General features: G+C 35.3%; 1 protein-coding gene across 1 annotated transcript in view; it reads right to left on the bottom strand.

Annotated features, from left to right (window-relative positions):
• The window catches only part of LOC140059540 (tudor domain-containing protein 1-like), a 37,845-nt gene that overhangs the window by 1,800 nt on the left and 10,084 nt on the right, over positions 1–25,961 (bottom strand). The window contains exons 8-18 of the mRNA XM_072105478.1: positions 19,763–19,841; positions 18,187–19,218; positions 17,703–17,799; positions 17,195–17,310; positions 16,824–17,036; positions 16,243–16,332; positions 12,371–12,596; positions 11,614–11,764; positions 5,228–5,376; positions 4,899–4,955; positions 2,665–2,874 (exon numbers count right to left, since the gene is read on the bottom strand). Of these exons, the coding sequence (XP_071961579.1) occupies positions 2,694–2,874; positions 4,899–4,955; positions 5,228–5,376; positions 11,614–11,764; positions 12,371–12,596; positions 16,243–16,332; positions 16,824–17,036; positions 17,195–17,310; positions 17,703–17,799; positions 18,187–19,218; positions 19,763–19,841 (2,391 nt within the window). The 3' untranslated portion in view covers positions 2,665–2,693. The remainder of the gene's footprint in view (positions 1–2,664; positions 2,875–4,898; positions 4,956–5,227; positions 5,377–11,613; positions 11,765–12,370; positions 12,597–16,242; positions 16,333–16,823; positions 17,037–17,194; positions 17,311–17,702; positions 17,800–18,186; positions 19,219–19,762; positions 19,842–25,961) is intronic.

The raw sequence follows: 25,961 nt of genomic DNA, 5'->3' as shown, positions 1-25,961 counted from the left end.
GTCATTGGTCAGACATAGGACTATTACTGTCTACAGTACTTTTATACAGTGTACTGTGTCATTGGTCAGACATAGGACTATTACTGTCTAGAGTACTTTTATACAGTGTACTGTGTCATTGGTCAGACATAGGACTATTACTGTCTACAGTACTTTTATACAGTGTACTGTGTCATTGGTCAGACATAGGACTATTACTGTCTACAGTACTTTTATACAGTGTACTGTGTCATTGGTCAGACATAGGACTATTACTGTCTACAGTACTTTTATACAGTGTACTGTGTCATTGGTCAGACATAGGACTATTACTGTCTAGAGTACTTTTATACAGTGTACTGTGTCATTGGTCAGACATAGGACTATTACTGTCTACAGTACTTTTATACAGTGTACTGTGTCATTGGTCAGACATAGGACTATTACTGTCTACAGTACTTTTATACAGTGTACTGTGTCATTGGTCAGACATAGGACTATTACTGTCTAGAGTACTTTTATACAGTGTACTGTGTCATTGGTCAGACATAGGACTATTACTGTCTACAGTACTTTTATACAGTGTACTGTGTCATTGGTCAGACATAGGACTATTACTGTCTACAGTACTTTTATACAGTGTACTGTGTCATTGGTCAGACATAGGACTATTACTGTCTACAGTACTTTTATACAGTGTACTGTGTCATTGGTCAGACATAGGACTATTACTGTCTACAGTACTTTTATACAGTGTACTGTGTCATTGGTCAGACATAGGACTATTACTGTCTACAGTACTTTTATACAGTGTACTGTGTCATTGGTCAGACATAGGACTATTACTGTCTACAGTACTTTTATACAGTGTACTGTGTCATTGGTCAGACATAGGACTATTACTGTCTACAGTACTTTTATACAGTGTACTGTGTCATTGGTCAGACATAGGACTATTACTGTCTACAGTACTTGGTTTGTTTATATTGTACAGTACTTGCTGTATAATTGCATATTTATTATCATTTTATATATTTTTCTGAGAATTTGATAATAATAATAATAATAAATAACATTTATAAAGCGCAAGAGACAAAGGTTTCAAAGCGCTGTGTTTTCCAAGATCTGTGCAAGTAGTAGCGTGTGATTATGCTTCTCTGAAGAAATGAGTTTTGAGTTTAGTTTTAAATGTGATAACAGATTTTGATGAGCGTATTTCGAGGGGTAGAGTGTTCCAGAGTTTTGGGGCTGCGACAGCGAAAGCACGATCACCGTAAAACCGAGTTCTGGAACGGGGTCCAGGTTTTAGAAGAAGTCTGCTGGATGAACGAAGCGAAGAGTTGGTTGACGGAGTAATGATGTCACATATGTAGGCTGGAGCACATCCGTTGATGGCCTTATATGTCAGCAACAGGATTTTAAAACGAATGCGCTGATCTACAGGCAACCAGTGTAAGTCACGTAAAACTGGAGAAATATGTTCATGTCGTTTAGTGCCAGTGATAAGTCTTGCGGCGGAATTTTGGATTCGTTGAAGAGGAGACAGATAAGAAGTTGGTAGGCCGTACAGAAGCGAGTTATTACAGTCCAGACGAGATGAAACAAAAGCATGAACAAGACGTTCAGTTGATGTTTTGTCAAGGTACTTACGAATCTGGCCGATCTGGTAAATTCCAAAGGAAGCACCACGGCAAACATTACGAATGTGTTCTTTTAAACCGAGGCTGTTGTCTAGTTGGACACCTAGATTTCTGGCTGAGCTGGAGGTAGAGACACAAGTATCTCCGATATGGACCAAAGGAAATGATGATGCCTCGCGGAACTTTGAATGAAAATGGATCATTTCAGTCTTGGGAGTCGTTGAGCATGAGTTTATTTTGAATGGCCCATGAGCGAACATCTGCAATGCATGATTCAAGGCTGTTAACAGATTCAGAGTGATGTGTAGATTTCATGATTAAATATAGTTGAGTGTCATCTGCATAGATCATATGACGAACTTCCGGGTGGGAATCAATGATGTTGCTGAGTGGTCCAGTGTATAAGATGAAATCGAGTGGACCTTTTACGGATCCCTGCGGTACACCCCAGGGTAGAGCGAACTCATCAGACATCGAATCACCCACAATGATTGCTTGTCTACGATTCTCAAAATATGAAATAAACCATTTCAATGCGGTTCCGCTTATGCCGTATCTTTTCTGAAGTAGTTGAAATAATAAATCATGATTGGCCTTGCCTTGTCTTATGTCTGGCTGCGACAAATACCAACAGTACTGTACTATGTACATATTCCCTGCAGCGCACTGATCTTGTTGCAGCCACAGATAAACCCTTTGATCTAGTGATATTTAATGGTGATAATGAACGGTGCTAACAATTTGGCCATTAAAGGTGGACAGATCAGCAAATAATCTGTAGTGTACCCTATCTATATGTAAAAAATTGGAGCTGCCTTTTTTCAATGTCCCAACTTTTACAATCAATTATAATTGTTAATACTCTGACAAAATAAACCATTATTAGGGAGCTTCGATTTGTGACAACATAGGAACTACTCATGCATATTGCTGGTCGTGTCTAAGCATAAAATCCGCAAAAATTGCACACAATGAATTAACATGATGTAACTGTTCCTACGTCGTCAAATCAAAAGCTTTCCATTACTTTTACTTCAGTACATACGGTAAATATTCTCTAAAACAAAAAGTAGCTCAGCCTGGTACACAATTAGCATATCGATCATATTGCTTGGATTTCTTTCCGATTGGCTGTTGTTGGTCGTAAGGTTGAGACGTTGCAAGACCTCTGTCGATAAGCTCCTGATGCAAGTATAAATCATTTCCTGGTTTACTGGTGTCTATTAAAATGACGTGTAAAGTTCGGCTTGCCATACTGAAATAAAATGACAAAATCTGAATAATCTATATATAAATTTACGTAAGGGCAAAATTCGGTAAATCGCGCCTTACTTCTAGAATTTTTACTCGATGGTATATACAGTTGGTTCATACTTTCGGTACTGATTTAAACCACCTGATTTAACCCTGTTTACTAATTAAATTAAGTTAGATAATTTGTTATTGACGATTAAAACGAATTTAGGTTCAACGATTTGCCCCAAATAGGGGTGTTTTCCAATCGTGGTATACACTGTCTAAATGAATGTCCATGAAAAAATACCCGCATACAATAATACGAGGATGATTCGCATTTTCCTATCTCCTCCTACGATAATTGTTTTTAATGGCTGAAAACGGGTTGAACAGCTCGAGTACAGTATCATAATGTTGAAGACAGGCCGATTTTCTTTAAAAAATACTATTTTGATAGATTTAATATACGTTTATACAAATTTATTGATTTGCGATGAATGGAACATTCCAATCTCTGTTTGACAAGTTTCTCTCTGTTCCACAAGTGTCTATTCCCTCAGGCGTCGTAAAGGCAAGTACTGTATACTCATAACAGAAATTCGATCCATTTTTTTTTTTTCAATCTGTACTGCAGAGGTTGGATATAGATTTGTTTTAACGGATAATGAGCTAGCGTTTTCAGTCGCCGTATATTATGTACAAATCTTTATTATGGCAGTTAAACCACCCACATCATCACCCTTCCCTCACTGGCATGAGTAGTAGTAGTAACTAATTAAGTTGAGTTAGATAATTTAATATTTATTGACGATCTTAAATCGAATTTATGATTTTCCCCGAATAGAGGTGGTTTTCACAAATTGTTTTACATTATATAAACATATACCGGTACACGTCGTAGTGATGTATCGTTACATGTACTGTACACTTTCAATCGACTAGGACGGTGATAGTTTCAACAAAGTATTACATCGCAATGGTTTACTGTGTTTAGTGGTATATTATTTGTAAAACATGAAAACAATTAATATTTCCTTACTAAATGGATAAAGAATATATTTAAAAATTGTTCCTCCTTGCACCCATCCTCTTCCCCATCCCTCAACCCTAATGTTACATACAAAACACAACTTATTAAGTTTTAAACAGTTTCTCTTGCGGAAGGAATTCCCAGGGTGCTAATTTTAGTTGAGTACATAAATCAAAGTGTCTATTTATTCGTTCCTGCGGTACGTACATTTGAAATCGCCAGTGTTTTAACGCTGAAATTATTATGTATTCAAGAACCATCTGTGGGCACGACCTAGACGGTACGCGAGCGAAGCGAGCATACCATCTAGTAATAATAATAATAATAATAAACATGAAAAAATATGTGTGTAGCTGAAGATTTACATTGTGAATGAAAGGAAAGATCGACAAATCCTGTGCAAGATCAACGATTGTGTATGGCACCAAAACATCGAACATAAAGACAACAAGGAATTTTGAGAAGAACAGAAAGGGCAATGATAAGAAGTGTGGTATTAAGCAGGCAGAAAGGAGAAACACAAAGAAGCTCATGGATGGAACAATCATGGAAGGTGCGAGGAGTAGCTTGAGATGGATGGGACAAAGAAAAGATGCATTAGTAAAGAGAGCTTAGCATCCAAAGTTGGAGGTAAAAGAGAAAGAGGACAGCTAAAGGTGACGTTAAAAGATCAAAAAAGAAGAAAGCAGGGAAGTTGGTTTGGAGGAACATGAAGTGTAAGACCGGAAGAAGTAGAAAGGTGATGTAGCAGCCTGGTAACTTATTGGAAGAGGGAGAAAGCCGATTCAAATAAAAGATAATGATATTAGAACCCCTATTAAGGGGACACTTTTCAGGGGACACTTTGTTGGGTCCCGAATTTATATTAATGGCACATCGTCGAGACCCAACAAATTGTCCCTTAAATAGTGACATGATATTAAAGCATATTTCCCTTTCTTTGTTTTAATAGGAAAGTGTCCCCTTTATAGGGGTATCCAAAAACAGTATTTAAATTCCATCTGGATACATACCTTGCCTTCACAAGTGCTACTAGGGTTTTATCTACCGTCAATTCCTCCATTACTTTTCTGAAAAGAATATCACAATACTAAAAATTCAAAAGAAATCTAGACATGTTTGTTGGTCTGTTAAAACTACTTTAAAACTACAGATTTTAATTAAATTTCACTATTTTGATAGACATTAAACCATGGACTATTCTATTAAATTTTAGAGGCACACGTTTTTGTGCGCAGTACATAACATGAACTCCATTAAATATTTAGACATGATTCTGAATCTGTTTTCACGTTTTCAGTTCTCTAATTACGCTTGTTCTGTGTATTCTTTGCAATCTTACCTAGCTTCTTCTGTTTTTCCATCATTTATCGACACATTGTAAAGAAAACACTCAACAGCTTGGAAAGGAAGGTGAAGAAATTGTGGAAGCATAGGTCGCACCAATGATTCGGGAACCACCTCCGAATTTCCATAATCTAAATAAAACACCTGTAAGCAAAAAATTGATTATTCAAATTATTCTGGACAAAACAATTCGTGCTTGCTTAAAGTTTAATCAAAGAAGTTACTAGGGTATCTAGACAATTTTCTATATACAGACCACATGTGACACTGTGTTTACTTTAACCTAAAAATTAATTGTAACATGTGACTAAGGCGTCATGTCCAAATGTTTTCAAACTGACAAAGAGCGTTAATCGCGTTTTCTTTTGTTTTAGCGTTAGCGTGAAAATTCTAAAATCGTCAGAACGTTTGGAAAATGGACAATATGCATAGCTTGTAATAGTTCCGCCCACTTACATGCTTGACTGATTTTTACGAATCGTTTAACGTCGTTGCGAATCGCTTCGTCAACGTTGTTTAACGATGAGTCATCACAAACAGGCCCAAACAATTCGTTTCAGTTTGCCTTTTAATTAAGAGAGTTTGTATTCCAGGGGTGCCGATCTCAAACATCATTCTAAAATGTTTATAAGTTCGTAACCTCAATAAATAATTTAATATTAATAATAAACAGGGGCCTGGAATGTTTTTTAGTTGCTTTCTTTTACATAGCCGACTGAAAATATCATTAGGAAGTTCAATTATGTAGTTTTCATAATTGTTTATACCATTCCATAATGTTCTCTTGTTGTTTTGCAATTTTTAGTTCCTTGCCGGAGTTCTGCTTAACTCGCCTTACTTTGACAGTCTTGTTTTTATGCATTGTTAATTTTTCTTTTTTCCAATATTCAGTTTGATCTAATATTTGTTTATTTATTTATACAGTGTATATTTATTTATATATATTTTATACATATATTTTAAATTATATATTAACTAGTATTTTCACTGAACAGATTTCTCTTTTTATATTTTCATTTTTTACTTGATGTACAACCTTAACGCAGATGACGGAACATCGTACCACGACCGATTATCAAACATAAACTTCTTCCCCTTGCCCAGCTATTCAGACAACCGTAACATTAACAGGAACCTTGGCAATTCTACATCTAACATTGATCCCGACTCAAATTTTTTCACCAACAGCAACCACAGTCCCTCTCAATATTATGATCCTAATGAATTTCCTGTTGACTCCCTTTCTGATTGCTTCTCCACTATTCATTTCAACTCTAGAAGCATCCTCAAGCACATTGATGAAATTAAACAACTCCTATCATCCATTAATCTGCCTTTCGATATTATTGGAGTAAGTGAAACTTGGCTCAAGTACGATAATCCTTTGGTCCAACTCCCAAATTATAATTTTGTCTCTAACCACAGAACCCATAAAGACGGTGGAGGAGTCGCCATGTATATCCTTGATACTCTACAATTCTCCATTAGAAGTGACCTACACCCACACCCTTCCAACTGCGAATCCATCTTTATTGAAATTAAACGGCCTCATCACAAAAACATTATAGTGGGTACTGTATATAGACCCCCCTCCTCTGACCCAAATCAATTCTTAATTGAACTTGACATTGTCCTTTCCAATTTAACAAAAGAAAATAAAAATGTTTATATTCTTGGAGACTTTAACATTGACATTCTTAAACATGAATCCGACAATACTGCCCGTCAATTCATTAACACACTGTTTAGCAATCACTATCTTCCACTTATCGACAGACCATCCAGAATAACAAATTCCACAGCCTCATTATTAGATAATATTATTACAAATCAATTTGATTGTTCTCATATAAGTGGTCTGCTATATAGTGATATCTCTGATCATCTCCCTGTTTTTAATATTTCAAACCTCTCTGATAGTTTTGCCACTAGCTCAAACAATGAAGAGATCCCATCTCTCAGACAGATTAACAATACGTCTCTTAACAACTTTTACCATGATGTCTCTAATCAAACTTGGTTTGATATCCTTAATTCTAATGATCCTGACTTTGCTTATGACCTCTTTGATAACACACTTAAAGCCCTTTATGACCAACACTTCCCGTTACTGAAAAGGAACAATACAAACAAGAACAAAAAAATTAAATCTTGGATGTCAAATGGACTGCTAAAATCAATAAAGTATAAACATAAACTCTATGCAAAATTTCTTCACCGCCCTTCTCCTGCCAATGAAATCAAATATAAACGATATCGTAATAAACTTAACTCCACTATCAAAATTGCCAAAAGAATCCACTTTCATGATATTTTCACCAAGCAAAAAAATGATATTAAGGCAACCTGGAAATCAATTAACTCTTTATTGAACCATAAAAACCGAAACCAACACAAAGGCAATACCCCTGTCAACTGTAACGGAGTACCAACTAAAGACCCCGTCATTATTTCTAAAGCATTTAATGATTTTTTTGTCGAAATCGGACCCTCCCTTGCTAACAAAATCCCTCCCAGCAATGTTTCTTTCAAAGAATTTCTTCCTCAACCAAATCCGAAATCAATGTTCTTAACCCCCGTCCTAGAAGAGGATATCATAAGAATTATCTCCTCCTTCGATAACAATAAAGCTCCTGGTACTGATGATTTCCATACTAAAGCCATTAAACATGTTATCAACCTTATCTCCCTTCCCTTGTGTCACATTTTTAATCTTGTCCTCTGCAAAGGTGTTTTTCCGAACCGGTTGAAGCTGGCGCGAGTTACCCCTGTTTACAAATCTGGCCCCAAATCCAACCTTTCTAACTATCGTCCTATCTCCATCCTGTCAATCTTTTCGAAAGCCTTGGAAAGAATTATCTATGATAGAACATTTTCATTTATCAGCAAACATAACATCCTCTTCAAGAGACAATATGGCTTTAGAAAAGGACATAACACCTCCATGGCTTTGATCGACCTCACTAACAAAATTATTCATGCATTCGCAAATCGTCAATTTGGAATCGGACTTTTCATCGACCTTTCCAAGGCTTTCGACACCATTGATCATAATATTCTTCTTTTTAAATTGTCTCACTATGGAATCCGAGGACCCGCCTTAAACGTTTTCAAAAGCTATCTCACTAACCGCTCCCAATGTACTAAATATTTTAACTCTATTTCTAATTTTTGCCCTATCACCTGTGGCGTTCCCCAGGGCTCCTTACTTGGCCCGCTTCTGTTCACCTTTTACATTAATGATATCCACCGAACCTCAAACCTGCTAAATTTTTTTCTATATGCTGATGACACTACAGTTTTTCATGCCAACAAAAATATCCAAACTCTTTTTGACACCTTTAATACCAACGTTATCCCCTTGTCCCAGTACTTTATTGCCAACAAACTCTCCCTCAATCATAATAAATGTAGTTACATCCTATTCGGAACCCCGCAGTTGACTAGAGGTATTGATGTGTCCCCATTTAAAGTCGTTATTGATAATCAAGAAATCCCCTCTGTTAAGTATAATAAATTTCTTGGCATTATCATCGACAACTCTCTCTCATGGAAACCCCATATCCAAGAAATTGAGAACAAAGTGTCTAAGAACCTTGGGATCATTTCTAGGCTTTCTTCCTTCCTCCCAACTAATATTCTCAGGACCCTTTATTGCACACTCATCCTTCCTTATTTGAGCTATGGTAACATTGTCTGGGCCAACACTTACCCTTCAAACATCATTAAACTCTCTATCCTACAAAAAAAAGCTATCAGGACTATATCTGGCGCTCATCCACTGTCACATTCCTCCCACTTATTCTCCAAACTCAATCTTCTCAAACTCTCGGACATTAACCTATCCCAGCAAGGTGTCTTTGTTTTTTTGGCCACTCACTCACTTCTCCCTTGCCATCTAAACGACCTTTTCGCTCCTAATAATACCGTTCATAAATATTATACTAGAACAAGAAATAACATATATATCCCTAACCATAACACCAATTATTTTCAACATAGCATTAGATATTCTGGACCTCTATTGTTTAACAATTTTACCCCCCTCAATTTCCTGTGCTGCCAACCGCTATTCATTTAATAATAACATAAAAAATTACCTTTTGCCTCATTACTGATCGATATGATTGATATGGTCGTTTTTTCCATGTTCCGTGACTTGCTATCTTTATTATTCAATTGTCATCATATTCGCTATATGCCATGCAGCTGTACTTTTTTCTGTTCTTTTTTTATTTTTTATTCCAACTTTTATCTACTGGTTTTATATATATTTTGTATTTCTTTATTGTCTAATTAATTTATTTTCTTTATTTATATATTTTTTTTTTTTTTTTTTCTTCTCTTATTTAAATATTTTGTAAAGGCAATCCCGTCACAAGATTGTAATCTTTTTGGGATTTGCCTTCGTCCATTTTCTTGTTTTATCACTTGCCATTTTGTTTTTGTTACTTTTGTCTTTTGGACGTGAATAAATGTTCCTTGAATTGAATTGAATTGAATTGAATACGATGAACTAAGCACCTGAGACAATAGCAGCAACACGATGTGCCACGCCACCGGTGAACTATTCACATCTCACTTCTAAATGCATTAGCGAACGTCTACAGTAGCCGATGATGATAAAAAAAAAAGGTCTTCTAAAAATAGCAGCAGTGAATGCTCGGTCGACCGTCGGTGTTCGCGCTCTCATAGATTGCAAGCCGATAACATAAGAAGGTAAACAAACAAGTACCTAGATGTTGGTCACGCGATATCCTCTTTCTCCTCCTGTTCAGAGCGCTCACATGTTTTTACTTCAAATTCTGTCGGTCGGTAATCTTATTTAAATCGTTGAAAAGATGACTGATCCTTAATTTAATTCATTTAATTAATGTTTGATTCTATTTTTGTGCTTTATTTTATTTTGTTTGTCTTTATAAATTTGATTTATTTTAATTTAATTTTTATTGTTATATATGTTTCGTCATATTGTAATTTTGTGAGGGTCCCTAATGACCACCCTCGTAAAATATTCTTGAAAACAAATATATAAATCATTGGCTATTTTTCCGTTGCACAAGGGCCTAGTTGTATTAATAATAATAATTATTATACTTATTAAACAAGGAATATATTGATTTTTGTATTTATTTTCTGAAGGCTTTTGAGCTTTGTCGTCGCTGTATCTTTTAATTTGTTAACTAAGTTAGAATTTACTAGCATAATATAGTAAAACCAGACACTTTTGTGACATAAAACTTTCGCAAATTTGAAAAGCACAAGTAAATAACTGTATATTGTAAAAAAAAGATCGCGTTAATCCATTGTGGATGCGATCTTCGTATATATCGAACATCCGTCGATCCAGAAACGATGCTCACAAAAAAGATGGTAAAACACTCATTCTAAATATGGTATCAAAACGTTCAAGTCGCTCAAAAAGATTGCCGACAGAGAAGACCGTAATTAATACAGACCTGGTTTTTTTGGCATGAAACGCGATACTACTCAATGTTTTACCTCAATACAACCTCTAACAATAACATGATATTTTTAACTCAGTACGGCCGGCCGTCCATTAGAGGGTGGTGGGTGCTGTGCTGACGACAATAAAACAGTAATTAAGATCGTGTACCTGGATTTCCTCTATTTATATCTAAACTGTTCCCAGACTCCGATCCACTCGCATGTTTTTCCCACTCCAAATTCTGGTCGGGCCTTTTTCTTTACACAATATATTAATCATTTAAAAGGCCTATGACTGGTAAATCTTAACATGGAATATATATTTATTTTGCATATATTTTGTTGGTGTCCTAGCCTAGGTGTCGTTTTTATAATTCGCTAACCCACCAAGGTAGGATTAAATAATTTATAGTGTAGGCCGCCAAAACTAGGCTAGCTTGAACTCTCTCTGTGTGAGCTGAGGTCCATGGGCCCGATGTCGTCTCGTCGGCTGATTTTTCCGGCCAAATTAGGATAACTGATGCGTAGGGCGGCTACAAAAATTGACGTCTTCCAGCTTTAAATAGGATTTTAATTAGCGAACAATACATTGTTTGTGTGTATTGTCCATGCTTCTAAATAGACATTTTAAAACAAACGACGTCTAACGGCTAAACAATTACAGTGGGCGGTGGGCGGTACAATACTAAATGCATAAATTAATTAGCTCTTTTACGATCGTTGTACGCGTTAAACGATCAAGCTATCAACAGTGACCGTTTGACGCGGTTTGTACGTTTGGAAACATTTGGACATGACGCCTAACATGTTTAACTATATCATGAAACTTGTATCAGATTCTGAACAAATTCAATACAGTGCAGACAATCGGGTGTTTTTTGAGTGAAAATATGCAGAAATATGCAAAAGTTTTTAGGGAGGATAATTAAATACCTGTACTGTGTTTTCCTCTGCATTTGTGGATGTGACTCTAGCTCTATACCATTTGTTGTCAGCCTGGTACTTGCAACACACTAGTTCACCATCAGCTTTTAACAGTAAATCAGTGGTATGAGTTGTATGCGAAGACTTTCCATAAATATTGCTGATGGATATTAAAACAATAGATATTAAAACAATAGTAATAAGAAATTTCCTTTTGTATATATACAATTCCAACAATCATTTTTCATGGTGCTGTGTACTTTAGATGTTACACTATTTAATGACATGCTTCTCCCCCAACGGTCATGTCATGTCAGTGCTGCCAATTCTGGTGCTCTTTCATCATTCAACAGTGGCTGTGTAAGCTAGTATACTGGGGTAACTCTTACTCGTCTTGAAAGATGTACTAGGTGCACACAACCATATTGTGTACACTGGACCTACGGTTTATAGTCTTTATATCCAAAAAAACTTGTTTCACCAACAACCATGGCAGTGAGCCTTGAACCCTTCAGGGAACATTTTCGCCAGTGTAGCGTAGCAAAAAGCTATACAAAACAACCTTATTGCTACACATTTTGAAAATTGTGTAGCAAAAAATACAATACAAAACTATGTTTCTCGACTTAAAAATCAGTTTGATTAGCAATATTGCTAAACAAAATTTACGGTTCCACTGTCTTAACTGCTCGGCCACACAATACAATAGAATGGGATAAAGTGTCCATGCAAAATGTATTCTGTCTTATTAACAGTATATACTTACTTTATCGACTCAACCAAGCTTTCCAGGGTCTCCCCCTCCTCCTCTAAAGCATGTTCATGCCGTTCTACCTTTACGTCCTGCAATGCCTTGGCGCCGAATGGCAACTGAGCCCAGAAATGGCTTGCACTATAGTAGGACTTTACTTGCATGGCAACACAGCTGCCCTCGTCCGGTAGTGACAATGGATTGTCATTCCAATATGCATCTACAGTTTCTCTTTTGATTTCTACACAAAACAATAATTGCAATAGTTTATCAAACTAGCAAACTCTATTTTTGCCTGGCCTATGTTTAGTACACATTATAGAAGGATTGTCTTTAATTTTAGAATTTGCTAATAGCTCTTTCACAAGCAAACCTCAAGAGTTTGCACAGACTCAGATCACACAGATGTTTTGTACACTGTGTACCATGGCAGTGTGTGAAAACTCTGCAGTTGAAGCGATGTGAATGAAAGGGGTATGTTTTGTACAGTATAGATTTGAAATAAAAATAAACAGTACTAACAACAACTAGAATTTAATTTGTCACTTTGACGAATTATAGGTGATAATTTTTATCATTTTAATGAAATTAACATTTTTTAAACATGCATGTACGCTAAAATGCGATCGTAAAAAGTTGATGTACGCCAACCTATGACATGATGCATATACACTTTAGTGCTGAGTTGTACCTATGTGTCATACTGTATATCTATATACAGTGTAGCATAGGTGAAATTATGAGACCCACATCATGTTCTAATTTTTTGGTATGATGGAATTATCATAATAAACTCGAAGATGACAATTTAGAAAGATAATGAATTGAGCAAATAAATATAAGGATAGGAAGAGAATTTGACACGTAGAAGCACAATGCGCGCTCTTTGAAATTTGTATAAATTTGACGAAAGAGAGAAAAAAACTACTTTTTAACTTCAACTGACCATTTCATAATGTCACAACATTAGGCCTAATTTTTATATGAATTCATATCTACATTTCATCAGCTTTTACAATAAATTATAATCTTCAAGGTCACCTTTAATTCTGAAGAGCTGTAAGATATTCAAATGTATGGTGTAGCTGAAAATACACGACCTAGGTTATTCAAGTTTTTACGCATGATGACGTCATCAAAATGAAAATATTGACAACTCATGAGAAAGATAATTAGATAATTAATTGAGCAAGCACATACTAAAATTTGTTCGAAAATTGGGTTCAAATATCGGAGATGCGCTCTATTGAATGTGATAACCCACACAAAAAGATAAAAATTACTAATTTTTAAATTCAAGTGGCCATTTGATGACGTCATACCATTTTGTACGTCTAATGTGTATATACATTTATATCTACAACTCATTGGTTAAGTTAAAAAAATTGGGGGTCACCTTCCATTCTGAAGAGTTATATTCATTTTAAAAAGGCCTTATTTTTCAACATTTTCAGCACTTTGATGCAATTAATTTGCGCATTTTGTCATTTTTAACCTGCTCGTATAGCGTTATTTTAAGTCGGAACTGACTCAAATTTGGTGAATGTACTAAGGATGGTGAGTAGAATGCGATTTGTAAAAAAAATCGCATTTTTTACGCTTTTTAAGTATCGCGCGCGCAAAATGTTTTTTTTGCGCAGTAATTTTTTGAAACACGCAAATGGCCTAATTCATGCTCTAAATTGATCGTGATTTGATTTGATTTTGATTTGATTTATTTCGGCATCAGTACATAAAATACTCTACCTCTACGGACTTGTTTCCAATGAGGTCCTTTGAAAGAACAGCAAAAAAGACAAACAAAGCAACATATAAAAATTACAAAAAACAGCAAAAAGGACATAAAAAAAAGAAGAAGCGCTTATTAAATAGTTTCTAGAGCTAGTGAACGTTCCTGTAGATACTTTTTAACTTTACTTTTAAAACAACAAACAGTTTGTGATTCCTTAATGTTAATTGGTAAATTATTCCATTCTTTAATAGCATTGTAAAAAAAGGTCACATGTGCCATTGGCTTGATAGTTGGGATTCTAAAATTAAAATTGCATCCCCTAGTATTGTAATTATGACTGTCTGAAATTCTAATAAAACGATTGCATAAATAAGGTGGACAACAATGATTATATATTTTAAAAACATGACAGACTCTAAGAAATTCGACACGGTCTTGGACTTTTAACATACCAAAGTCGTTTAGCTGAGATTGACCAACATGAGATTGGGGACCTAACTTTTTTATAAAACGAACCATTTTGTTTTGAGTCGTTTGTAATTTTGATTTTAAATTTTTATTTACCGTAGAAGACCATGAGCAAACCGAATAATCCAACATCGGTTGGATTAAAGCAAAACTAAGAATTTTGCGACAATGTGAATTAAGAAATGATGATTGTCGGTACAGAAATTTCAGTCTGCTGTTTGCTTTGTTTATAACAGAGCGGGCAATGACGTCACCTGATACATTATGGTCAATCTCAATACCTAGATATTTGATAGATTTTGATCCATTTATAGTCATTCCAAAGCAATCAATATAGAATTCGTTTACTTTGCTTAATCTACGTTTAGAACCAAACAGGATGCATTCGGTCTTACCCATATGAAGCGAAAGTTGATTGTCGATCAGCCAATTATTGCATGATACGAGATTGTTTTGGAGTTTAGATTGGATTGCGATTGGATCTTTATGGGAGTAAAAAATTGCACAATCGTCAGCGTACAAAACAACTTTACAATCACTTTCGATACTAGATGGTAGGTCATTCACGTAAATAAGAAACAAGAGAGGACCCAAAAGGCTACCCTGGGGGACTCCACATCCAATCTCAATAGAGTCCAATTTGGTACCTTTAATATCGACAATCTGATTTCGCCCAGACAGGTACGCTTGAAACCAACCAATAGACCGGCATCCTAGATACTTAAGTTTTTTACACAAAATATCATGATTGACCGAGTCAAAGGCCTTTTGGACATCGAGTAAAACCATACCCGTAAATAAACCATTTGACATTTGAACTCTAAGGTGATCTCTAAGATGGATAAGACATGTGTCGGTAGAAAATGATCTACGAAAACCGGATTGATGATCGTAGATAAGTTGATTCCTTTCAAGTTAATCGGAAACTTGTATATATACCACCTTCTCCAGAATTTTCGAAACTGAGGAGAGAATGCTTATAGGTCTGTAATTGTTAGCCTCAGTTCTGGAATTCTTTTTATGAAGGGGCGTGACTTTTGCGAGTTTAAAATCCAAGGGAATACGTTCGTATTTAATGGAGAGGTTAATTATATGTGTTATTGGTATTTTAATATTAGGAGCTCCGTGTCTAAGAAATTTTGCAGGAATCTGATCAAGGCCTACACTTTTAGATGGGTTGAGATTTCTCAATTCCTCTTCGATAAGGCTCTCGTCAATTTCTTCGAGAGAAAAACCAGAAACATGATTGATTTTGCTATTATAGTAATTTTTAAAGGCATTCGAACCCACACTAAAAAGGTTACTGGGAGAAGGCAATTTCTATGGAGATATGATTGATAATGTGATTTCACAAAATGGCGTATAAATGAAGTCACGGTTAAGTGATCACGCTGAAAAGCTTATTAGGATTAAGTTACAGTATTTGAAAGATATTGTGAAATTTTTGTGATCATTGACATTTTACTTTTTGAGATAATTGACACACAAAATCTGTACAGAAAGAAATAAAGCCTAATAAGATTTCATACAATAACAATAGGTGATCATTTTATTCTAAATGATCACCTAATTAAAAGACATTTTAAGACATGAAAATTATGTAGAAAATCTATTTTATAAAATGTTATTTAAAATACCAATTGTATATATATATTTTTTTTTTTGGAAAACAAGAAGATTTCATTACCTGAGGAATGAAGATATTGACAATTATCACCTTGGAAACACAAGTCACCCCTTGCATAAAATCGACAGACCTTATTAGTTACATCACTTTCTGAAAATAATAACAAATCTTGCCGAGTAATATCTGTCAGAACTCATATACCAGCTATTTTAGTATTATTATGCCAACCCCATCTGAATTAAATTGAAAGTGTGGGTAAAGTCCCAGGGTTGTGGGTAAGGTCCAATGGGTTTTGGGTAAGGTCCAATGGGTTGTGGGTAAAGTCCCAGAATTTTGGGTAAAGTACCAGGGTTGTGGTAAAGTCCAATGGGTTGTGGTAAAGTCCAATGGCTTTTGGGTAAGGTCCCAGGGTTGTGGGTCAAGTCTCAGGTTTGTGGGTAAAGTTCCATGGTTTTGGGTTATATGATATGATCAACAAACCGGAAGACGACTATTTTCAAATAGTGTACGGTGCACAAATGCCTTTAGGAGTAAGCAACATGCCACAGGTTTCAACCCATACCTGCCACATATCCATACCATTACCCATAACAGCTCTCGAGGGAGCAGACGTAATTAAATAAAATACTGTATATACATACTATAGCCAACAGTAGCTATGCCAGGATCATCGACATCAATATTATATGCATTCCGTTGGGATATGAAGTCCTCCATCATTGGGTTCCAATTATCTAGCGCCACGCTTTCTGCAATGATACACGAGTTGACAGGTTGGACAGATGACGGACTTTCTGTTGTTGGTGCACATTCCTGTTTTAAATCTTTATGATCAATCCTAACAACTGGAATATCTGAAAATACATTACATGTTGTTTGTTTGTATGTCTGTTCAGTTTGCACTATCAAAATTAATGTGACAACAACATGTGATGTGCCTATATCCTGTATATGAACACCATTTAAAAAAAAATAAAATTCAAATTACTCATTTCCTTTTTTCAAGCCTTACCGCATTGAGCCTCAAACATGTCTGATTCAGCATGACCCAAGGTCACCATCTGTTCATTGATGCATGACTGTACACCGTCAATGACCTTTTTTAATATCACTTGGTGAATTACCATGCTAAAATAAGGCAAAACAATTGCATTTTATTAAACAAAAAGTACCTGTGCAAACTGCAGCAAGGTTTTTCTTTAAATTGACACACATTTGTATTTTTGGAAAATCAAATGTTTTTCTTTCCACATGCAGTATAACTACATTTTGTTTTCTCTTAAACCTAAACTTTTTTAGGGTATCCTATCATCTGATTATTACGCTTATAAACTTCTAGATTACAACAATCTAAAATAATACACTAATAATAATAATACAATTTATACAGCGCACATATCACAAAAGTGATCAAGTAACTAATAGTTACTCTAATTGGAGTAACACAAAAACAGTTAATACTACAGTACCTGCAGTAGAATAATGTGGACATGACCACTTAGATCTTCCAGATAACTTACTTTGATGTTTCTTCAGTTGATATACATTTTGCTGAGATCCTTTGGAGATACCCTGTAAGGTGACCAAACTGTGCAATGTCTTCTCGAGACCAACCATCTAAAAAAAAAGCGTAGTTATGATTTATTCTTTAAGCTTGGTTCACATTAAGACACAACGCAAGGATGTAAATAAGTTGTTGACCAATGACACGCAACAGTTTATTTACTAACCCACACACCGATTGGTCAAATTGTGTTCTTGCATTGTGTTCTAGTGAAAACCAAGCTTAACAGACAGTTAAACAATTACATAAACTAAAAAGCTTAATAAATACCTAGTTATGTCATGTTGAGAGACCAAAACGACAATTAGAGCTCTGTCTTTCTTTTAGTAATACACAATTTATTTTTTAAGAATTGGTGTAACTATGCTTTTCTTTCAGCTCTTACAATAATGCATTGCAGTTTTAAAAGTTTTTTTTTAAAAAGAAATTGTCAGACTAACCTTCTGTTACTGAATCTTCTTTCGCATCTCTTTTCTTTGGGTAAACATGAGAAAGCGAACACCTGATCACCTGAGGTGGCAGATCAAAGAACCAGGATGGTAGTTTACGAATTTCAGATCTACGAACCCACTCAGTATTCCCAAAATCCACATAGTGGATGAAAACCATCTCCTCTTCTTGGTCAGACTTTTCCATTTTCTGCTTTTTCATTTCAAGAATTTTGACTCGACACCATCTCTCATCTTCAGAGTATTTTGCAGAACAAATGGCACCAACATCAAAGTTTGTATCAACCTCTTCAGATGAACTGGTGTTCAAGTAGTCATTTAGTTCATCCATCAAGTAATCTAATTTAGGTGCATCACTACTAATGATATGCGAGTAAAATTCTGTAGGACTGGTGATGTCAGAGACTGCAATATTGATGCACATTCCTGCTTCAATTTTATTTTTTCTTTCAGCTAAGGATGTTGGCACTTCAGAGACCACCTTGGTTGTCTTTGCTGGTGGTACAGTTGCAGATTTGTTAGAAGGTGGTGATGTTTTAGGCAGCAAAGACTGGTTTGAAGTGACTGTTGGACGGTCCTTTACGTTTGTTTCCGATTGTGTAATGAAATCTTTCTGAAAAGATGGAATCCTTGGAGGTGCATTCTTCCTTGAGCTTATTCCAATTTGAATACCATCTTCTGATGATCCATCCGAGATTGATTTAGAGTAACTCAAAACCTTCCTACGACCTCTACCTCGACCTTTTCTGACACTTTCTTCCTTTTTAGGGGCTTTCTTGATTCCAATATCCAGTCTTGGAACACTGAGAGATTTACTACTACTGCAAATAGAGACGCCACTTGAAGATCTCAGCTTTATACTCTCATCTTTTACACTTGCGTTGTCTTTTTTCAATCTACTGCATATCATCTTGGCTTTTGTAATAGGACTAAGAACTTCTAGTTGATCCTCTGGTGTAGCTGGTGAGGAACCGATGTCTTGGCATTGTGACACAGAAAAAGCTACTTTTGGTTGACTATTACCTATTATATATATATATTGAAAAACATACAAATAGTCTGCAATAAAGTATTTTAAATTTGATAAATATTATATAGAGAGTTCAATTTAGCGACGTGGCAAAAACATGAGAAGGCATTTGACTACAAATTTGAATTAGCAACACAGATAGAGCTGCCTTTGGTTGATGTAACACATATATTTAGAAACAAAAAAACACTGCAAAAAAGTATTTTAAATGTAAACATTTTTATACTTAAAAAAAAAAGAATGAAAGAGTTTAATGTAGTGATATGTCAGCAACACGAGAAGGAATTTGATAAAAAGTTCAAATTTAATTGCAGCTCAAAGATGTTACACTGGTTTACTGTATACCAGCGTAAAGAAGAAAATTTGGTAATATCCCATGGCTGGTAAATAAAAACCTGATTATTTTACACCAAATATTTTATGATTGTTTACAGTGAAGTTTTAACGTTGATTAAATTCAACACTAGAAACTGGAGATCTGTTGATCTTGATCTAACTGGATTTTAAAAGACATGCAACATAAACAATGACTCTTACTAATTTTCTTCTTTGGTCTAGTGATCTGGCTAAAAGGAACAGCTTGTCCGTTTTTAATCATTAACTCAGCAACATTTACCTGAAACAATAAAAATGATATAGTTCAAATATCATTCATAAGACCATAGGAGTCCTGTTGGTATTTTTATACCAAAATAAAGTCCCTGGCAAAAATAGAATTCAACTTTGTGTTTACATTTTGATGAGAATGATGGCTATTTAAAATGGCTACCAACACCCCTGATGCACGAAAAAAAATCATAACATCTACGCTCGCGCTAACCGCTCGCCAATTCGCCAATGGCGACTGGAGTCTCCATTTGGCGAAAATAATTATTGCCTCGTTCGCCAAATTGGCGAAAATACATTTCCAAGCCTAGGCCTAGCCTGGTCGGCGTGACTTCTTATGGGAGCGAGAATTCGCCACACTTCGGTACTTTCTGACTCGGGTACACTTTTTACCACAACAGCATTTTATGTGACGACGTCACGATCGCCGTGTTAATTTTTTTAGTTCTGTTTAAACATGCGCAGAGCGTGCCTCGATGACGTTTTAATGACACACAGTTAATGTGATTGGTTCGTGGCCGGCCGTCGTCGACGTGATGATGAGCGAATAAAAGGGGAAGTCCCTATTCTTCGACGTAGAAAATGAACTTCGAGAAGAAAATGTAAACAGAAACATGTGGACGAATACTTCCGTAAACGAGGCTGTTCTGTTATTTAAAATGGGGAATTTTAAATTTAACAAAGTAATTACCTCAATAGTATAATGTTAACATGTTTAATTTTATTTCCCTTTCGATTATTCTAACCGAAAGTTGCGCTTTAAATTGAATAGCTAAGAAACAGCGTATCTGCAACGGCAACCATGGCCAAAGCGCGTTTCGGCCGTCTACATAGAATGGGTTACGGCCGCTGCATAGCAAATTCAAAGCTTCTTAAATTTCTGCGGTACATTTCTTGTTTTATATAATAGATTGATAAATATTCCAATTATTAAATAATTTAATAAATCGGTAAAATTGACGTTTCGAAGCAAATATTCCATGATGAGAGGTGACATTTTTCGACATGCCTCGTGTGCGGCGAAGACTAGTTCAGAAAATGGAACAGTCCACTGCGGGGGTTATCCAATCATTAATTAACACGCTAATACATGCATACCATGCACATTGCCTGGGCGACGGTAATTTAGTAATAAGCGGAGAACTGAATCCCCCGTAAGGAAAATGGTAAACACTGATATTTATGGTAGGGATTATTTTTTTCAGGGGTTGGTCTTGTTGGCCTCTTCGCACGAGGTCCACGCAAAGTCAAATAAAACGATGTGTTTTATCAAACAGAAATATAAATTAGCTTCAATTCAATACTAAATTAGCCAGATTTTGATAATGAGAAAGACTCAAAAATTCAATTTTTATCGTTAAAATTGACATTTGAGGCGGATGTACATAATAATACTGTAATAACCGATTTACATATCAAAATAAAGAGTATTTAAAGCCTGATAACATGCAACAAAAATTACTCCACCACCTATTATGGACCTCGTGCGATCGGGTGCGAAAATGGGTAGGTGTTTTCCAAAGTTATTTTTAGCGCGCGGATTTCGGCTCGCCGGCTTTTGTACCTCATTTTTAACTCGCGTTTTCTATTAAAATATTTAATAAACATAGATTATAAATATATAAAAACAATTCCTTAAACAAGATCTTTCCAGGCATATAATTTTTATTCTCATGGGTACATTAAAGAAATAGTGTATTTTTAACTTCAAAGACACGTCACTTTTTGAAATTTCACGAACGTGGTAAAATCCCGGTAACGAAAATCAGGTTCATTGGGATACCTAATAATAATATAAATGTAAAAGAAATAAAATATAAAAAAAATACATGCATTATTTATTTAATAAACATTTTTTCGAATTTTTATGGTTTTTTAAATTTGGCTAAAGGATTTTCAATTTGGCTAATGTTTTTCAAAACCTTTCGCCATTTTGGCGAACGAAAATTTGACCTTAGCGCGAGCGTAGAACATATAGTCCATGGGCTGGAGGGGGGTTACCGTGCACCCCCCCCCCCCCCCACACAGTTAAACTTCTTTGGTATCATTTTCTTCCCACGGACATATAGAGTGAAAAAATCGATGTTAACAAGAAAAATATAGAGATGCATTGTATGTACTTGCGTCATTTGTAATGATCATCAGTGTTTAATCTTCAAATATTTTTTGGGGTAGGGGGTAACAGTTATCCTAATAACCCAAGAATCCAACATCTAATTAGTATTATCTTAGTAACATTGTGTAGCATACATCTTTTAAAATTTAAATAAAATTAATCGGAAGATTATTAAGGTCAGTAGAGGTCAAAAGGTCATTGACCTTTTGCAAAATGCAAATTTTTCCCAAAATATAGACAAATTTCAATATCGTATCTACAATTTTCAATATTTTTTATCTTAATTGTGTTTTACTTGTGCTTACTGACATATTGAATAAGAAAATATATGTTAACAAGATAAAAATTGCAGTTCATTATATACCAATTGTTATTTTTTATTGTTAAAAATTGCAATAAAAATACATTTTTTGGGGTAGGGGGTAACAATAATAGCAATAACCAAAGAATCAAACATCTAATTAGTATGATCTTGGTGTCGTTGTGTAGCATTCATGTTTTTAGTCATATAAAATTTGAATAAAATTAATCGAACCATTTTTAAGGTCAGTAGAGGTTAAAAGGTCACTGACCAGACCTTGATTTATAAATATAAGAGGAGAGCTCCTAATGGCTCTCCTCAATATGTTGAGGAGAGCCATTATTTTGATTAAGTATTCGAGGCACAGGCCCACCATGGTTGGGCCTGTGGCGAGCCGAATTTTGATAAATGACACCTCTAGATGGCCGGAAATGGTATTCTCGCACGTAAAATTCATCGTAGGTCATTGTTCTCTGAACGTAGTCTACGATGTATTGTTATGATAATTATCTACGCGTCGATCGTAGGGTGGTTCGTAGCCGTAGGGTTAGTAAACACCATTGTCATCGCCTTTACTTTAGAAGCATGGACAATGCAAACAAACAATGTATTGTTTGCTAATTAAAATCCTATCTAAAGATAGTAGACGTCAATTTTTGTAGCCACCCTAGCTAGGCCTACGCATCGGTTATCCTAATTTGGACGGAAATCCGCCGCCGACGAGACGACATCGGGTCCGTGGACCTCTCAGCTCACGCAGAGAGAGAGAGTCGAGGCTATCTATCTAGTCTAGTTTCGGCGGCCTACACTATACATTATTTAATCCTACCTTGGGTTAGCGAATTATAAAAACAACGACACCTAGGCTAGGACACCAACAAAATATATGCAAAATAAATATATATTCCATATTAATTACTATAAGATTTAACATAAAGGCGACATGTGTATAAGAAAGGCCCGACCAGAATTTGGAGGGGAAAACATGTGAGCAGTTATTAAGATCAGACAGAGTGTTTCATGTCATGTGACACAAAATCCAGGTACACGATCTTAATTACTGTTTATCGTCGGCAGCCACCCTCACATACTGAGTTAAAAAAAAAACATGTGAGATGTTGCGGTAAAGCAGAGAGTATTGCGTTTCATGCCATGTGACCAAAAAAACTAGGTCTGTATAATTACGGTCTTCTGACGGCAGTCTTTTTGAGCTACCGATTGAACGTTCTGATACTATATTTAGAATGAATTGTTTACGATATTTTTCTCGCAACATCAAAGATCGTAGGCGCGCCTAGCCTATTGGGGGTAGCCATAACAAAGATCGTTTGCGCGACTATATATAGACTGTGTGTTGTATTCGGGGTTATGATTCTTATCATTATATTATATTTTTATGACGCACTGTAACAGGTTGGGGAGCGCTATTTTAGGCGCTCCTTTGATCGTTTTCAGGAGCGCCAAGGAGCGTCAGCGCCATGGCGCTCCTTTTAAATCAAGGTCTGACTGACCTTTTGCAAAATTGCAAATATTTGCCATAATGAGATACATTTCAATATCAAATCTCCAATTTTCAATATTTTTTATTTTAATTGTGTTTTACTTGTGTTTACTGACATAGTGAATAACAAAATATGTGTTAACATGAAAAAAATTGCACTGCATTAATACCAATTGTCATGTAATTTTGTTATTCTTCAAAATTACAATAAAAAGACATTTTTGGGGTAGGGGGTAACAATTATCCCAATAACCCAAGAATCCAACACCTAATTAGTATTATCTTGGTACCATTGTGTAGCATACATCTTTTAAAATCTTATAAAATTTAAATAAAATTAATCGGACTATTAGTAGGGTCAGTAGAGGTCAAAAGGTCATTGACCTTTTACAAAAATGCACATTTTTGCCAAAATAAAGATAAATTTCAACATAGTATCTATAATTTTCAATATGTTTTATCTTAATTGTGTTTTACTTGTGCTTACTGACATATTGAATAAGAAAATATATGTTAACAAGATTAAAATTGCAGTTCATTATACACAAATTATCGTTTTTTATTCTTAAAAATTGCAATAAAAATACATTTTTTGGGGTAGGGTGAACATTAATAGCAATAACCCAAAAATCAAACATCTAATTAGTATGATCGTTGTGTAGCATTCATGTTTTTTAATCATATAGAATTTGAATAAAATTAATCGAACCATTTTTAAGGTCAGTAGAGGTCAAAAAGGTCACTGACCTTTTGCAAAATTGCAAATATTTGCTATAATGAGATACATTTCAATATCAAATCTCCAATTTTTCAATACTTTTCATTTTACTTGTGTTTTACTTGTGTTTAGTGACATATTGAATAACAAAATATGTGTTAACATGAAAAAAATTGCACTGCATTAATACCAATTGTCATGTAATTTTGTTATCTATATATAAATTTACGTAAGGGCAAAATTCGGTAAATCGCGCGTTATTTCTAGAATGTTTATGGTATATGGTATATAAAGTTGATTCGTACTTTCGGTACTGATTTTAACCGCCTGATGTAACCCTGTTTACTAATTAAATTGAGTTCGATAATTAGTTATTGACGATTAAAACGAATTTAGGTTCAACGATTTGCCCCAAATAGGGGTGTTTTCCGATCATGGTATACACTGTCTAATGGATGTCCATCTTGAAAAATACCCGCCACAAAAATGCGAGGAGGCTTCGCATTTTCCTATCTCCTCTTACGATAATTGTTTTTAATAGCTGAAAACCGGTTGAACAGCTCGAGTACAGTATCATAATGTTGAAGACAGGCCGATTTTCTTAAAAAAATACTATTTTGATAGATTTAATATACGTTTATGCAAATGTATTGATTTGAAATGAATGGAACATTCCAATCTCTGTTCCACAAGTGTCTATTCCCTCAGGCGTCGTAAAGGCAAGTACTGTATACTCATAACAGAAATTCGATCCATTTTTTTTCAATCTGTGCTGCAGAGGTTGGATATAGATTTTTTTAACGGATGATGAGCTAGCGTTTTCAGTCGCCGTATATTATGTAAAACTCTTTATTATTGCAGTTAAAGGAAAGGAACACCCTAATATCTTACCTAACTATTATAAAAGTAACCCTACCAACTTAATATTCAGAACAATTTATGTTTAAATCGGATTTGTAGTTTTCTAGTAAACAGGATTTTAAAGCTGTTTTCAAGACATTTGAAAATCGCCATCTTGTCCTCATGGCAGCCTGTTTGTGACGTCAGATACGGCCGACGAAAATTTTAAGATTCGCGGTTGCATTCGGCGCTTCTATTGGCTAAGCGAATCCGCTAATATGATTGGCTAATAACGCGACATGCGGTCATGCAGGCCGACGATGACACGGTATGAGCATGCGCTGGCTTGGTAAACAAATCTTCGATCAATCTTTTCTTCTGCAAGCCAATTCGTAAATCTTTCAGCTATTGTTAATCTATTGTTACTTTTATTGCCTAGCTGTTTCAAACGGGGTTTGGTAGGGGAATTAACTGGCAAACCTTCCAAACGGAGGCTGTTGGTTGACGATGCAGTGTCTACTTTATTTTCGTTCAACACGAGTTCTAGGCCTAGTAAGGCATACAGTACAGATACACTGGCCGCAAGTACACCATTCTTCGACGGCTGGTTATGCTCGAGAATGTTCTTCTTCTCTTCTTTTTTCCTCATAAGCA

This window comes from Antedon mediterranea, chromosome 9 (genome assembly GCF_964355755.1).
Source record: "Antedon mediterranea chromosome 9, ecAntMedi1.1, whole genome shotgun sequence".
Taxonomy (NCBI): domain Eukaryota; kingdom Metazoa; phylum Echinodermata; class Crinoidea; order Comatulida; family Antedonidae; genus Antedon; species Antedon mediterranea.
The sequence above is the reverse complement of the archived record's forward strand: the minus strand, read 5'-3'. Positions and strand labels throughout refer to the sequence as shown.